This window comes from Rhinoderma darwinii, chromosome 8, assembly GCF_050947455.1.
Source record: "Rhinoderma darwinii isolate aRhiDar2 chromosome 8, aRhiDar2.hap1, whole genome shotgun sequence".
NCBI lineage: Eukaryota > Metazoa > Chordata > Amphibia > Anura > Rhinodermatidae > Rhinoderma > Rhinoderma darwinii.
This window is the reverse complement of record NC_134694.1, coordinates 11,795,644-11,809,843: the sequence shown is the minus strand read 5'-3', so window position 1 is coordinate 11,809,843 and position 14,200 is coordinate 11,795,644. Positions and strand designations below refer to the sequence as shown.

General features: G+C 45.3%; 1 protein-coding gene across 2 annotated transcripts; it reads left to right on the top strand.

Moving 5' to 3' along the window:
* Window positions 1-592: 592 nt before the first annotated feature.
* Window positions 593-13,471, top strand: CACFD1 (calcium channel flower domain containing 1). 2 transcript variants are annotated; one of them, XM_075835086.1, is made up of 6 exons: window positions 593-737; window positions 3,104-3,360; window positions 7,021-7,093; window positions 8,689-8,814; window positions 8,971-9,078; window positions 10,282-13,471. In XM_075835086.1, the coding sequence occupies exons 2-6, from the start codon at window positions 3,237-3,239 to the stop codon at window positions 10,361-10,363; spliced, it is 513 nt and encodes a 170-aa protein (XP_075691201.1). In that variant the 5' UTR covers window positions 593-737; window positions 3,104-3,236; the 3' UTR covers window positions 10,364-13,471. The 2 variants fall into 2 exon arrangements, with proteins under 2 accessions (XP_075691201.1, XP_075691202.1); XM_075835087.1 differs by having other exon boundaries at window positions 593-786.
* The last annotated feature ends 729 nt before the right edge of the window (window positions 13,472-14,200 follow it).

Sequence of the window (14,200 nt, the reverse complement as noted above, 5' to 3'; positions counted from 1 at the left end):
GGGGGGGGAGGAAAACCAATGCACTGTGCGCCAATGTTGACAAATCTTCCCCAAAGTTTCCCGAAAATAGGGAGATTTACTAAAAGGGGCGTGGCTAAGAGTCGATAGATTGTGCTAAATATATTAACGTTGAATGCCATATTATGGCTCAAAATATTCATCTAAGACGCCATCCATGAGGTAAGAGAGTCAAGTGTCTAACATAGCCAGCAAAATTTTGATAAATTTGACACAATTTGCACCGTTTTGTGACGCTCACAAATTTATTTTATCTATAGGTAATTATGTAGGCACTACTAAGTAATTTCAGTCACATAGTTCGAATGTGCATTGTACTTCTATAGCTACAAGGGAATATATAGGAATTGTGAAATGTAAGCACTGTAGGCCTCATATGTAAACGAATACTAGCGCGCAAAGCAGTTGCCCGTAGCAACCACTCACATTCCCTCTTTCATCCATACAAGTTATAAAATAAAACAACTGTTCTGATTGGTTGCTATGGGCGAAAGCTGCACTTTACGTCTGAACCGCGCATTATTATAAAGATCAGCTGAGCGATTTGCCTGGGGAGGGTGTTTCCCGCGTGACGTTACTGTAGCCACGCCCCTCTCAGCTGTAGGTTCCCTCCCGGCATGCATTGCGCTGTAGTGACGTGTACCCTATGTTCTATTGTCATCACAATCCCGGCTGCGGGCAGCGGAGTGATACCGGCCGCCGGTGCTGGACTTGTGGAGGTGTGTATCGTCTGTATACCGAGGGGGGCAGCTAGAGCTCGGTATATGTGTACGTGTCACTATGACTGTGTATACAGCCTTGTATATGTTTGGCTATAGTGTGGTAATGATACATAAGGGAAATGATATACATGTTTGTTGGGTGACAACCGACCTAGTTGATAGAGACAACCCATTGGGTAGTCACCCAGCTTTCTCAGACCACTGAACTGTCCAGATGTATCGCTGCCGTTCAGGAGTCTGGGAAAGCTGGATTACAACCCTACAAGGCGTCTTCTTGTATTATTAGATTATATGTATACATGAGGCAGGCATCAGCAAGCTATTTTTCTCCGTTATCAGCCACAACCTATGACGACAGTACGAGATCTATCTAATATACGAAAAATGGCGACCGCACAATACTAATGCCACCTAAACATTATATATGAATAAATATACATTACTGCTCAATCTGCTTACCATAGTGAGGTTCTTAGCACACATTGTCATCAAATTGTGTGAGCCCACCTGCCACGACAAGGCGACCTCACTTATAGGGTCAGTTCACACGTGTAAATACTGCGGTTTTTCCGAAACTTAATTATTAGTGGAAAATCCGGAAGCAAATATCGGAGCAGCAAAGTGGATGAGATTAAACAAATCTCCTCCACACGCTGCGTAAATAGTGAGCGGAAAAAAACGCTCAGAAATTTACCGGCGGTGCAGAATTTTATTTCGCAGCATGTCAACTGTATTTGCGTAAACGCTGCTTTTTTGTTGCGGGGTTTTCCCCATTGAATTCAATGGGGGAGGTAAATCCCGCAACAAATAAGAGTTGTTACGTTTTTTGCGGCGGGTACGCAAAGATTCTGCCGCAAAAAACGCAACTCAGAAAAAAATAATCTCATACTTACCCAGGAGTCTGTGTTCCTCCCTCTAGCGCGGCCTCCTGGGATGACGTTTCACCCCGTGTGACCGCAGCAGCCAATCACAGGCTGTAGGGGCGGTCACATGGGATGAAACATCAGAGGAGCCAGAGGAGATGTCACCACCCTCAACATTGAGAAAAACGCAGCAAAATTCGCACCATTTTCTGCAGTAAAAAAACGCAGGAAATAGTGCGGTTTTTCCACAGCGGAATTTCTGCTACTTTCTGCGGAATTGCTGTAGAACTTTCCCTGCACTTTCTCATTTGCATTCTCTCAGTTGCTCTTTAGCAGCCGGCTATGATGCGTTACTTGTGGACTAATAAGTCTGTTTTCTATTAAAGGGGTTGTCCAGTTTTGAAAACCCATTTCCATACCCCCTATCAGGGAATTCTGAGTTAATAGGGGAGGGGGAGGGGGGGGTCCTCTGCTCTTGGCCAGTATAATGAGGGGTTATAAAGAGCGTCTTGCTCTGGAGGACCTGTCCTGTATTACACAGACAACACATTGATATGAAGAGACTGTATGTAATGCTTCATTTTCCCTGTGGTGGCGCTGCAGAGAAATTGAACGTTTACTGCCAGGTTTCCTCACAGATCACACCTGATCGCTGGGGGTCCCAGCAGAAGGACACTTTGTGATCTGCTTATTCTCAAGGGACCCTTCTATTAAGTAGGAATTGTCCAAAGTGGAGAACCCTTTTAAGACTTGTTGCCTTTGATTGTTATGGGGAATGTAGTTATTCTTTCCAGTGCCGCTATTCTCATCATAACTGTTGTCCCTGACCCTGCATCATCCTCTGGTGTCCTATAGGGCAGTAGTCTCCACCTTGTTACTCTCCAGATTTTGCAAAACTTCAACTTCCAGCATGTCCTGATGGCTGCATTCTGTCAGGGCATTCTGGGAGTTGTAGTTTTGCAACAGTCGGAGAGCCAGAGCTTGGAGGGCTTGTTACCCAGCTATTCACTGACCCTGAATGGCATATAAATCTGCATTATTCTGCAGTTTCCTTCTTAGCTCCCGATCTCCAACTGCTGTGACCAAGGATTTACATACCATAGAGACCGTTCATATGGTTGCTCTGGGGCCCCTGGGGAGAGCCGGCCCAGATTAGCTGATTCCTAATGGGTTGTAAGGACCTGCATAGAGATCCCCGTTTTAATCTTTACTCTGGGACCCCCTCACCTCTTAGTATGCCCCTGGCCCTGACTATATCAGTGTCAGTCTTCACTGCAAGGATTGTGTTCATGAAACAGGAGGCTCAGGATGAGCAAAGCTTTTCTTCCTAAATTGGAAACTCACACTGTAATACATTAATCTGTGTACAATTTTAAGAATAATATGTGATTATCACCAATAAAAAAAATACTTAATCTATCGGGACCCCTCCTGTGTTGATTGATCTACGGATAAATAAAAGCAGATTCTCTATGATGACTGAATCTCTGTTCTCTGCAGGAAGACGCACGGTTGTTTGGAGCATGTGGATTCCAGATTACAGAAGAAGACGCACTGATCTGTTTTAGTAGTCCCCCTGGATTCTGCGCCGCAGGCCGCCAAGGAGTCCGATATACAACCCAAGACCTCTAAAATGAGCACAGTAGAGCCAGATGCACCAGCGCAGGGGAACATGGCGACCTCTACGGCTCAGGATGATGGCATGACATGGTGGTACCGCTTGTTGTGTCGGCTCGCCGGGGTCCTGGGGGGCATATGTAAGTATTAATTGGCATGTTTCTGCTTGATCAGGTATATAGGTCCATCTGAAGAGTTGTGCTCTCCATCTTGTGGCTCTCCAGCTGTTGCAAAACCACAATTGGGGCTATTGGCATGCTGGGATTTGTAGTTGTGCAACAGCTGGAGAGCCATATAATATAAATGAGTGTTACAGTATAACGTTACTTATGAACGTCATTTTGTTTTTAGGTCCAAAATTCTGTGTGGATGATTTTCTGGATATATCTTTATAGGGGGTCAGAGCTTTGTTTTTCGTGCATAGAGCTCAGAATCCCCCATAGTGCTAAAGGATAAAATTCTGTCTACCTGCAGTCACCACTAGGGGGAGCTTAAAGGGGATGATGTCTCATGACACATGACCTGGTGAGGCTGCGGCTGCCTGCCGCATCTAGGCGGAGTATAAGTGCAGAGCAGGATGGGGTTTTGGAAACAGCCAAGCTACGGTGTTTCCATAACTACCATTTACTTTTATAAGAGCTATGGAAACAGCGTAGCACAGCGAGCTCGGCTGTTTCTGTCATTCCCGGCCACCTCTGCACTGAGTCTCCACCCGAATGGGACAGGGGTCCCCCATTTGGTAGATAGGTGCAGGTACTAGAGGTGGTACCTACATCTATCATATCCTGTAGATAAGATGGGAAAACCTTCAGATCTGCTGCTAACGTCTTGGCGCCAGATATCACAGGAACCTTCAGAGGTCTGGTGGGGTCCATGGCTAGACGGGTCAGAGTTGTTTTGGTGAAACAAAGGGGACCTATGCAATACTAGGCAGGTGGTTTTAATGTTATGGCTGCACAGTGTGTGTGTAAAATATATATATACATGCTAGATACATGGAACTTGAATAATGCCGGGGTATTGGATTTTCCAAAATATAAAAAAAATAATTCTAACACCAAGAGATTTGAAGATCTGCCATCTTGGCCTCGATGTCCCCAGTGAGACGAGTCTGCATGGCCCACGTTCCCTCCTGTCATCAGAGGCGCTTCCTACTACACTAGACAACAGGTGGTGACCCTATAACACGGTGCTCTCCAACTGTGGTGAAACTACAACTCCCAGCAGGTTGTAGGCCACTGCTTTAACCCCAAGACTTTAACCCCTTTTGCAGTTCTCCCTTTTATTACTGGCAGTCGCTGTGTGTATTAAATAATAGCCTGACCAGGTATCTGGGGCCCTTGCACAGAGTTGGCTGAGCCGCCGGCAGCGAGGCGCTGTCACTGGGTGATCCAGTTTATCTGATTGTGAAATTGGCCCCCGTCCATCTGTTGTGATGGATTAGTGAAGGTCAGGTAGTATACGTGTCACTGGCTGCACTGCCCCCTGGCACCACACCGGCCCCTCATCTCCTGTCCTGACCCTTGTGGATACTTATTGATAGTTAGCAAGACAGGCCTATCTCTATTATTATTATTATTATTATTATTATTATTATTATTATTGAGTAATAAGGTCTCCACCCCCCGTCCGGTTTTATTATATCATTATATTACAGCCAGGAAGACAATGATCATATACCCTTTTAGTTCATATGAAGGTCATAGAGGGGGGTGCCCGGCTCGAAACCCCTCCCTATGAGCCAGACCATAGAGCCGCTCTTACAGATTCCAGATGTGTGTTATGTGGGCAGTTGTTCATCCGAAGGGCTTCCATGTAATACTATATTTCCCCTGTAGTGGCTACTGCAGGAAAATGCCTGGTTTGCCGTGGCTTTCGCTGGCAAGATCTGGGCTATTGGCTAGAAGAGGGACCCGCAGCGATCAACTGATCGCCGTGTGTTCTCCAAACTGAAAAGGGGTTGCCTCTGATGAGACAACCCCTTGTAAAGTGGATCTCCGCCCTTATGTGTTTTGGACAATTTCTTTTTTTTTTTATAGAAGGGTCCTCGGATAATAAGCTGATTTCAGGATGTCCCGCTACTGAGACTCTTAGTCATCAGCTGTAATCTGTGGGGGTTCCCAATGACAAGTGTTCAATTTCCCTACAGCGCCGCCACAGGAGAAATGAAGCATTACACAGTCCCCATTTAGAATCAACGGTCTGTCTATGTAATCTATTGAGGTGCTGAGTCCTCCAAGGAGAGATGTTCTTTGTAGCTGCTTGGTAATAGATGAGGGTCCTGAATACCACCCTTAGAATTCCCTATTGGGTATTTGAAATGGGATTATTTAAACCTGGCAACTCTTTTAAGGAACGGTTACGGTCAAGGACGCTCAGCAGAACTCAAACCCGGCTTCGGAATATCAATAATCAGATGATTAAAAAGATACATTCCGGTGGAGAGCCCCTTTAAAAAATTAATGGGGAAGGTGGGTGGTGCCAAGTCTATGGGCACCAGGGAACGATGAGGTGGTGAAATCCCTTTAACTCTTGCGGTGACTCTACACAACTCTGCAGGTGTCCGCTGCCGGCAGTAATTGTGCGCTCCTAGTGCCGTGTCTTCCCACGCTCTGCGCCCCATGCGCCCCGCCACCCCGTGCAGCTGATGTTACACTTGTTAAGGATACGGAGCTTTGTTCTCCTGCCTGTTGCTGTCAGCTGAGAAGAGTGGGTGTATCGTATGTAGAGGGGGCTATGCACTATTAATGAGCATGGCCGCTCACGATGACTGGGAGGCCGGGCACAGCCATTTGTGTCTTTGTCTTCTGCCTGCATTCAGCCTGGCATTAGAGAACGCTTTTATACCCAATCCTGCTTTACATAATGACGTCACACCATGTTAGTGCTCGCCGCCTCCTGGATTTTGCATATGTGCAGCTCAACAGAGGGACGTTAGAATTGGTCTGTGCGACCGTCTCATGTGTTGGCCCTAAACACAAAAAAATACAACATTTTTAACTTGGTGTCGCAAAGCAAGATGCGATTTTATCACATGTAGTGCCATCGTGCCCTATAGGCTAAGCATCGTATGTCTTGTGCACATGGGCTGTGGTGCTGCACGCGATGGAGGTCGTCATTCATCCCTGACCTAAATCTGCTTGCTGATCGCCACCACTTCAATATATATATATATTTTTTTTAATAGCTTTTCTTGCTGTCACTCAATGGAAACCGTCATGAGTGAAAGCCTATCCTGACCTGCTTACGAATAAGTGTATAAGAACCGTCTGGATGGGAAAGAGTATTCCATTCACTGACAACAAGCAGAGATCTTGGAAATAGTGAGGCATTTGTATACTATTACATTAGAAAGTTGCAGAATTTTTCAGTGTATGATTGTTAAAGGGCTTGTCTCATGAAGATTGACTCTTCTCTAAAGACAGGCAAGTTTAATTCGGTCCCACATTTCTCCTATATAGTATTACACTTCAGCCGTGTAAATGAATGGTTCTCAGGAGACCCCCCCCCCCCTCTATGACCTCAATATACCCTCATAGGGCATATGGACAGGACTTGTTGCTCCCCAATATAGTTGTTGCATAACTGCTGCTGGCTGTCAAAGCATGCTGTCAACTACAACTCTCAGCATGCTCTGTCCAAGCATGCTGAGAGTTGTAGTTGTACACTTTAACATGGCTGCAGTATGCTTGAAGACTATTCTACCGCTTGTCTGTTCGTGATGATTAGAAGGATACTAAACATAAAAATGGACATAACGGGGGTAACCGCTGACGGTCTTGTGTGTTCTTATCTTGCAGCATGTGCCATTGCCGGCCTGTGGAACTGCATCACCGTCAACCCATTGAACATTGCAGCCGGAGTCTTCATGATGTGAGTACAGGTCGTGGACTTGATTGAGCCATGTACAAAATCTAATACCAAAGACATGCATGTGGCCAGTGTTCTAGTCTGGAGCTGCATTCATAATTCTACTGCTTGTCATTGGAAACAGTCAGCAAGCTTGTCATCAGGACACAGCCGTAATAGCTTAGCCCTTATAATGCAGTAATGCAGTTTTCATTTACAGATTACTGTTAGTAAACCCCGTCATCGAGCTACCAGATAATTCTGGAAGATTTCTGCTCTGAAGCTTGCAGAATAGTGAGTGCAGCTCTGGAGTATAATATAGGCTTGTATCTCCGGATCAGTACAAGGCAAGTCATATAATGTACAAAGTTACTTAGGGTGGCACCAATGGGCACTGGACGGATCGTGCTTAACATGAACTCTCCAATTATTGCTTGTTTATCACCCTATGGAGTAATATTTAGTTTTGGGTGGAGATAATAATTTGATTTCACCCGGTAATAGTCGTGTTATGCTGCTTTCTGGTGTACAGTGTATTATTAGGGCAGCTCTCTATACAGCGTCCTGTCTTTACCGCACGTACTATGCCTCTTTAATCTGCTTTATAATGATAGGTGTTCTCTTTTGCTTATAGTATTACAACTGCAGTACCTTGTCCTGACACGAGGTGGTGCTGCAGGTCTCCTAATGCCAATATATGTATGGTATCCTATATAAGCATTACTTTCATTAGCCATCCCTTCTCCACGCATATTGCATTGATCTACATTTTCCTGGGCTCATACCAATAATAACATTAAAGGGATTCTCCGCTTTGGATAATCCCTCTTTGTTATATGGGTCCCCTGATCATAAGCTGATCAAAAGTTTCCCCGACGCTGCGATCATCTGTGATCTGTTTGGCAAACTGGCAGTGAGTGTTGACTTTCCCTGCAGCGCCTCCACAGGAGAAATGAAGCATTACATATTGTCGACCCTTTTTGTCGCTCTTCTCTGGCCAATAGATGAGGGTCCTGAATGGGGGATGCCCCTCTACCTCAATAGGGTTTTTGAAATTGGGTTTCCTAAACCAGACAACCGTTTTGAAGTCTTGGTCGAAATGCAAATGGAACTCCAAAAGACGGCGAGAATTCATAAAGGGGAAATCCAAGTTATTATAAAGTTACAGCCGCTTTCCCCACAAATGCGCTCTGCGGTGCCCCCATAAGTGCCGTCATTCGTCCCCTTCCCAGAGCAGGGAGAACATGTTACTAACGTCTTTACTTCTGTGTGACTCCCTGAAGCTCACATTTGATTTGCTGAATAAAAGAAAGTAATAAAAGCGCTACCAGTCAATAAAGAAACTATACTTCCCAAATAGGGACACTGCGGCTGAAAACCTTAAACTCCCATCTGGGGGTCGTAGTAGAGCGTGCGCTGTATTGTAGTCCGCCGCCTCTCAGCTGATTGGAGGAGATCAATGCTCCATGACACCTTTCTGCATCAGATCATGTGATTCCTCTCAGCCAATCCCCTTAAAGGTACATGCTGATTAGAGTACAGCACTTCCTCGTGGTTCAGTGGGTGCGGAGTTCATGATTTCTAGATCCGTTATATACTGTAATGTTTCCTCCCTACAGGGTGAATGCGCTGGTCCTGTTTCTATGTGAGGCGCCATTTTGTTGCCAGTTCATCGAGTTCGCAAACCGTGTCGCAGCGAAGGCTGATAAGCTGAGACCCTGGCAGAAGGCCTTCTTCTACTGCGGGTATGGTCTGTCTTCAGTAATACATCATAATAGTCATACAAACTAATAGGGAAATCTCCATGTTTTCTCCATCACTGATACTCGCTGCTGTTCTCTGTTATCATTCAGTTTTTATATTCTGTGTATTTACAATAACGTTACGTTTATTATCCACAGGATGGCGCTGTTTCCCATTTTTCTCAGTTTTACTATAACTACCCTCTTTGGCAACGCTATCGCTTTTGCAACCGGAGTGCTGTACGGATTATCCGCCTTGGGAAAGAAGTACGTTACCCCCCCCCCCCTTCACCCAGAATGCACTTCAGTGGGGAACCAGGGCAATGTCCAATATCCCACAATTCCCTAAAGAATTAGTCGGCAATTTTTAGTAGCACTAGATGCTGGTTTAAAGGGAACTTGCCACTAAGTAAAGGTCCATATTCTGTGGCTCCCGCAGCTCCCATCATGCCTTGACAGTCACAGGCTATTAGGGCATGCTGGGGGTTGTAGTTTCGCAATTGCTGGAGGGCCGAAGGTTGGTGATACTAAGTGTCCAATATGCCATGTATATGTGGCACATTTCCGAATATGGCTGCCTTTACAATGCCCACAGGGGTTGATACCCGGCTTTTCTAGAGTCCTGCATGGCAAGCGTGACTAGTTATACTAGTTGTCTCATCAACATAACCCATTTTTACAATGAAGCCGGCCAGGTAATAAGCTGATCACTATGGGTCCTGCTTCTGAAATCCCTGGTGAACAGTTGCTAGGGGAAGCGCCCACTACAGGGAAAACGTAGTATTACAAGGTGCATTTAAAGAGAAACTTCGCTTTTTAAAAAAACTTTTGACATGTCCGATGTTTTGATCGGTGGGCGTCCGAGCACTGAGACCCCCACTGAGCGCTAAGACAAAGCGGCAGAATTGCTCTGATGAGTGATGTGCCGCTTCATATCTGATTGGTTTTCCCTGGAGCAGTGCACGGGCTCAATAGAAAGTCTATGGCTCTGTACATGCACGCTCGGCTTTCTGAGGAAAGCCGATCACTAACAAAGCGGCTCAGCGCTCACCCGGGCACTTCTGCCGCTTCATTTTAGCGATCGGTGGAGGCCTCAGTGCTCCGACTCCCACCGATCAAGACATCTGACCTACAACTATGACATTTCAAAAGTTTAGTTGCCCTTTAAATGAATGACTGACTCTTGTAATAGTGCTGGCGGACGCAGCCCAGCCCCCTGTTCTGTTAGCGATTCTCTGCTCTGGTTAATAGAGGATGGGTCCTGGGCGGATGGACCCTCTGTGAGGCCCATATGGTCTAAGTGCATTTTTAACTAGACAGATTTGCCATTCTGGTGCTTGGGAAAGCTGGGTGAACATAATGTTTAATGACTCAGCAGGTGACAATGATTCAGGGACTTTTGGGGATTTTTTTCTAAGGGAATTCTCTTTTATTAGCCGTCTTCTTACCCTTTCTGTCCTGATATTTCAGGGGTGACGGTGTCAGTTATGCAAAACTCCAGCAGCAGCAGAAGCAGCAGCAGCCGGATGAAGAGAAGCCGGCCGGGACATAAGGAGCTCCTCATCAGCTCGGACCTTCCCCATTTTAGTTTTTAACATATACATTTTTTCATTTTTATTTATTTTAACGCGGATTTTGACGTGCGTCTTTAAAGACTATAAATCTGGCGAATCCCCGGCCGCGCCGCGGTGGTTGGATACGTCGGGGTCTTCCTCTGAGTTGTTCTATCGATGCTGCGCTCAGTGCAGGTGAAGTTTACACAATAAGGGGGAAGTCTGTTCTGCTTTTCTTACTTTTGGGTCGTGCAACGTGAAAACGTCCGTTCATGGTGTAATCTCAATTGCCTCCGATTATTCTGGGCCTTTTAAATTTATGCTGCGGCAGAATTTTTTCTACAGTCTTTTTTAAGGTGCACGAGATTGGGAGAAATGCAGAATACTTGAAGAATACTACTAAGGGGTCTCCAAGATTGTTTAAAGGGGTACTAACTGTAAATCCTCCGATCACTACTTCTGTCAATGAGAACCTCCAGGAACATTTACCTTCATGTACGTGACTGATATTCGCGGCACCTTGTTTTATAATGCTGCACTGTTAGGAGCTGGTGGCTTTTTAGGGTTAGTGACCCTCTATATGGATTTTTCCATCTTACACTTGACTGGTGAGGGTCTGACCACTGAGACCCTCGCTGATCCCGGGTACGTTTCTTATGCATGTTGAGTAAATGCGAGATAGGGAAGCAAAACCCTTCATTGAAGAATGACCACGCGTAGACTGCCACTTCTCTGCCGGGAAGCGAAAACGGTAACACCTGTTCTTAGGATCAGTGGAGGTTTCACCAGTCTTGTAGACACGGCATCAGGCCGGGTTCCCACGGGTTAGGCATACTGCGTAAAATCCATCCTGGAACCCGCAGCACCTTCCATCCGAAAAATCGGACCACGTTGTGGTGCGGTTTTTCTGACGGAATTTCCACTGCGTAAAAAAGCGCTCATACTTACCCCCTCCCTACTCTTGACGTCCGCTCCGGCCTCCTACGATGATGTTGCAGGCCATGTGACTCTTCAGCCTGTGATTGGCTACAGCGGTCAAATGGGATGAAACGTCATCCCAGGAGGCCGGACTGCAGGAAGGAGGAGAGCGTTCTGGGTAAGTATGATGTTTGTTTGTACGTTTTTTTTCCAGAGTTGCGATTCTTGCGGCGTAATCGCTGCTAATACGGCGCAAAGGTCACAACACTAGGCTTACTGTTGCGTGTTTTGCATCCCCATTGAATTCAATGAGGAAAATCAACTAAAACGCAGCATAAATTAATTAAATTCCGCACCGCAGGTTAATTTATTAACGTTTACGCTGCGTTTTTTTCCGCAGCGTGGGCATGAGATTTACTAAATTTCATCCACTTGGCTGCTGCTGTAAATGCTGCGGAATTTCCGCACAGAATTCCGTTGTGTAAATTCTACAACGTTTACGCTACGTGGGAACTCGGCCTAAAAGTTTTTAGCCCTTTAAAACGCCTACATAGCTCTATATATTCCCTCTTGAGGGCCTCCAGGCACAGGGGCCGAGTCGCACCCTCTGTACCATCCCCATCAATATACCACTAAGTGCATTGAAGTTCCTGCGCTACATAGGATGTAGGGAATATATGAACTTTAGGGTAGAAATAACAGACTATTCGCTACAGTCACGCAGGATATAGGTCAGGAAGGACTTTACCTGCTTATCTGAGCTTCAAGAACTAGGAGGGTCACGTCACGCAGATATAATGCGCAACTGGAAGTCTCGTAATCCTCCCTATGGACTGAAGATTCTGGATTTCAACTAGATTTTACCTATGGACTGGAAGGAACGTGGTGGAGGAACAGTGAAGGTTAGATGTGGATTTGTGGAACTTGTGGTTATCTTGATGTTCCCCTTTAAGAAATACCAGCAAATTTACCTTGGACTATAGTAGAATGTATTTAGATATGACGAGGATTTTACTCGTTGGTTTACGGTTACATAGATTTCAGGTTAGACGAAAAGCACACGATCCCATTATATGGATGATCATATTTCCATTAGCGTTTTAGCCTGGCCGAATGAAATAGCCATGAAGGGGATGAATTCCTTAAAGGTGTTCTCTTGAAATCGAACAGGTGTTTCGTTGTAGTCAATAGGGCTGAGACGCAATACCAGACACAGCCCCTGGACAAGAGTGGCGCTGTTTCTAGAACACTACAGGGTTTCTAAAAATTATACAAACCCGGTGTCATGCTCCGCCCCTTTGACCAGACTGGATCTGTATCACTGAAGGTGGAGAACCCCTTTAACACTGTTTTATATAAGCAGCATTTATACCTTCCAAGCGAACCCCCTTTAACCTCTCACTACTTGAATTTCTTGTTACTTTTCAGTTTAATATATAAGGAAGATACAAAAATGAAATCTAGAAAACGCCTGTAAATATTTAAGTCTTCTTCAAGTTGTTTGTGGTCACCCAGCTTTCCCAGAAATAGATATAACTGGGAAACGGCTGAAGAGGACGACACGAGGATTCTTATTCCCTGCTATTTTTTACTATTTTTGGAGGAAATTCTCTCCGGTTTTAATAATTAAAGGAAAGTAGTTTTGTATAGTCGATCTTTTTAATTTTTCTTCTCTTGTATCTTAAAGGGGTTTATGAGATTAAAAAGACAGATCTGATTTTCTTCGAAACAGCGCCACTCTTGTCCATTGTCTGGTATTGCACCTCAGCCACATTCATTTGAATGGGGCTGAGCTGCAATACTAGGCACAGCCTGTGGACAAAAGTGGCGCTGTTTCTGGGAAAAAAATAAGTCTTGCTGTTCTGATCACATTGAAATCTTTTCAGCATCACCCCGGAGTTTGCGTTATTTCATGTTGGGATACTTTATTGCACATGGGTTATAATGTGGACATGGGCTCGAGTATCGTTTATTTATGTCTTACCAGTAGGATACATTGGGTAATTCTTAATAGACTGCGGCCTGGCACAGGATCCTGACTGATGACTCCACGTAATACCAGGGGAAGAACTTGTAAGATTTTGAAGTTTCTGCCATTGACGTAATGTCTTTCCAGCGGTTTCTCTCTTCTGAAGTCGTTTTCCTTCCTGTCTATGCAGTGAATAAAGAAAATACCTCTCTACCTCTAACCTGTATGTCTTCATTGTATGCTATGTGCACTGCAGAGTTTGGAGTTCCCCTTTAAATAGATTCCTATAGTAAGGCTGAATTCACACGTTGCGGAATTGTTGCGGTTTTGCCGCCGATCTCGCCCTTTTGCATTGCAAAGTGTAAAATCTGCCCTGAAAATCTGCGTCAAATCCTCGACGTGTGAACTCCGCATAATTGTTTAACGCAAGATCCAATACGTGGGTGACACCTCCGCCTTTCCATGTTGTGGAGATGATGGGCACTTCCAGTCAATGCGGGTGACACAACTAACACCGCTAACTTACAGTCCAGCGCTGGAGAAAGAGACGTATAGCTGATTGGTAACCAGTTTCAATTCCCCTGTGGGTTGCCACCCATCTTTCTGGAGTCCTGCATGGTATACCTAACTAGTTATACAGTGAAATGGCAGTAGGGGAGTTATCAGCACATACGTTGGTAGATTTACCATTCAGGAATCTGGGAAAGTTAAGTGACTGACAAACCTTTTGCCATATTCCAGTGGCAGCCACATTGGTTGTGGCAGATATGCTGGCCGCACACTGTAGATTGCTGTCGCTGAACCGGTCGTTTGGCTGTCAACTATTCCTCCAGGTTTTCCATTAAGGCTTTGATCTTTTGTTTCTACGTTATTCTTGCGGTCAAAAATGCGGGAACGCCTGGTGCATAAATAAAAACGCTAATGTGAACAGAGCCTAAGATGGTGTTTG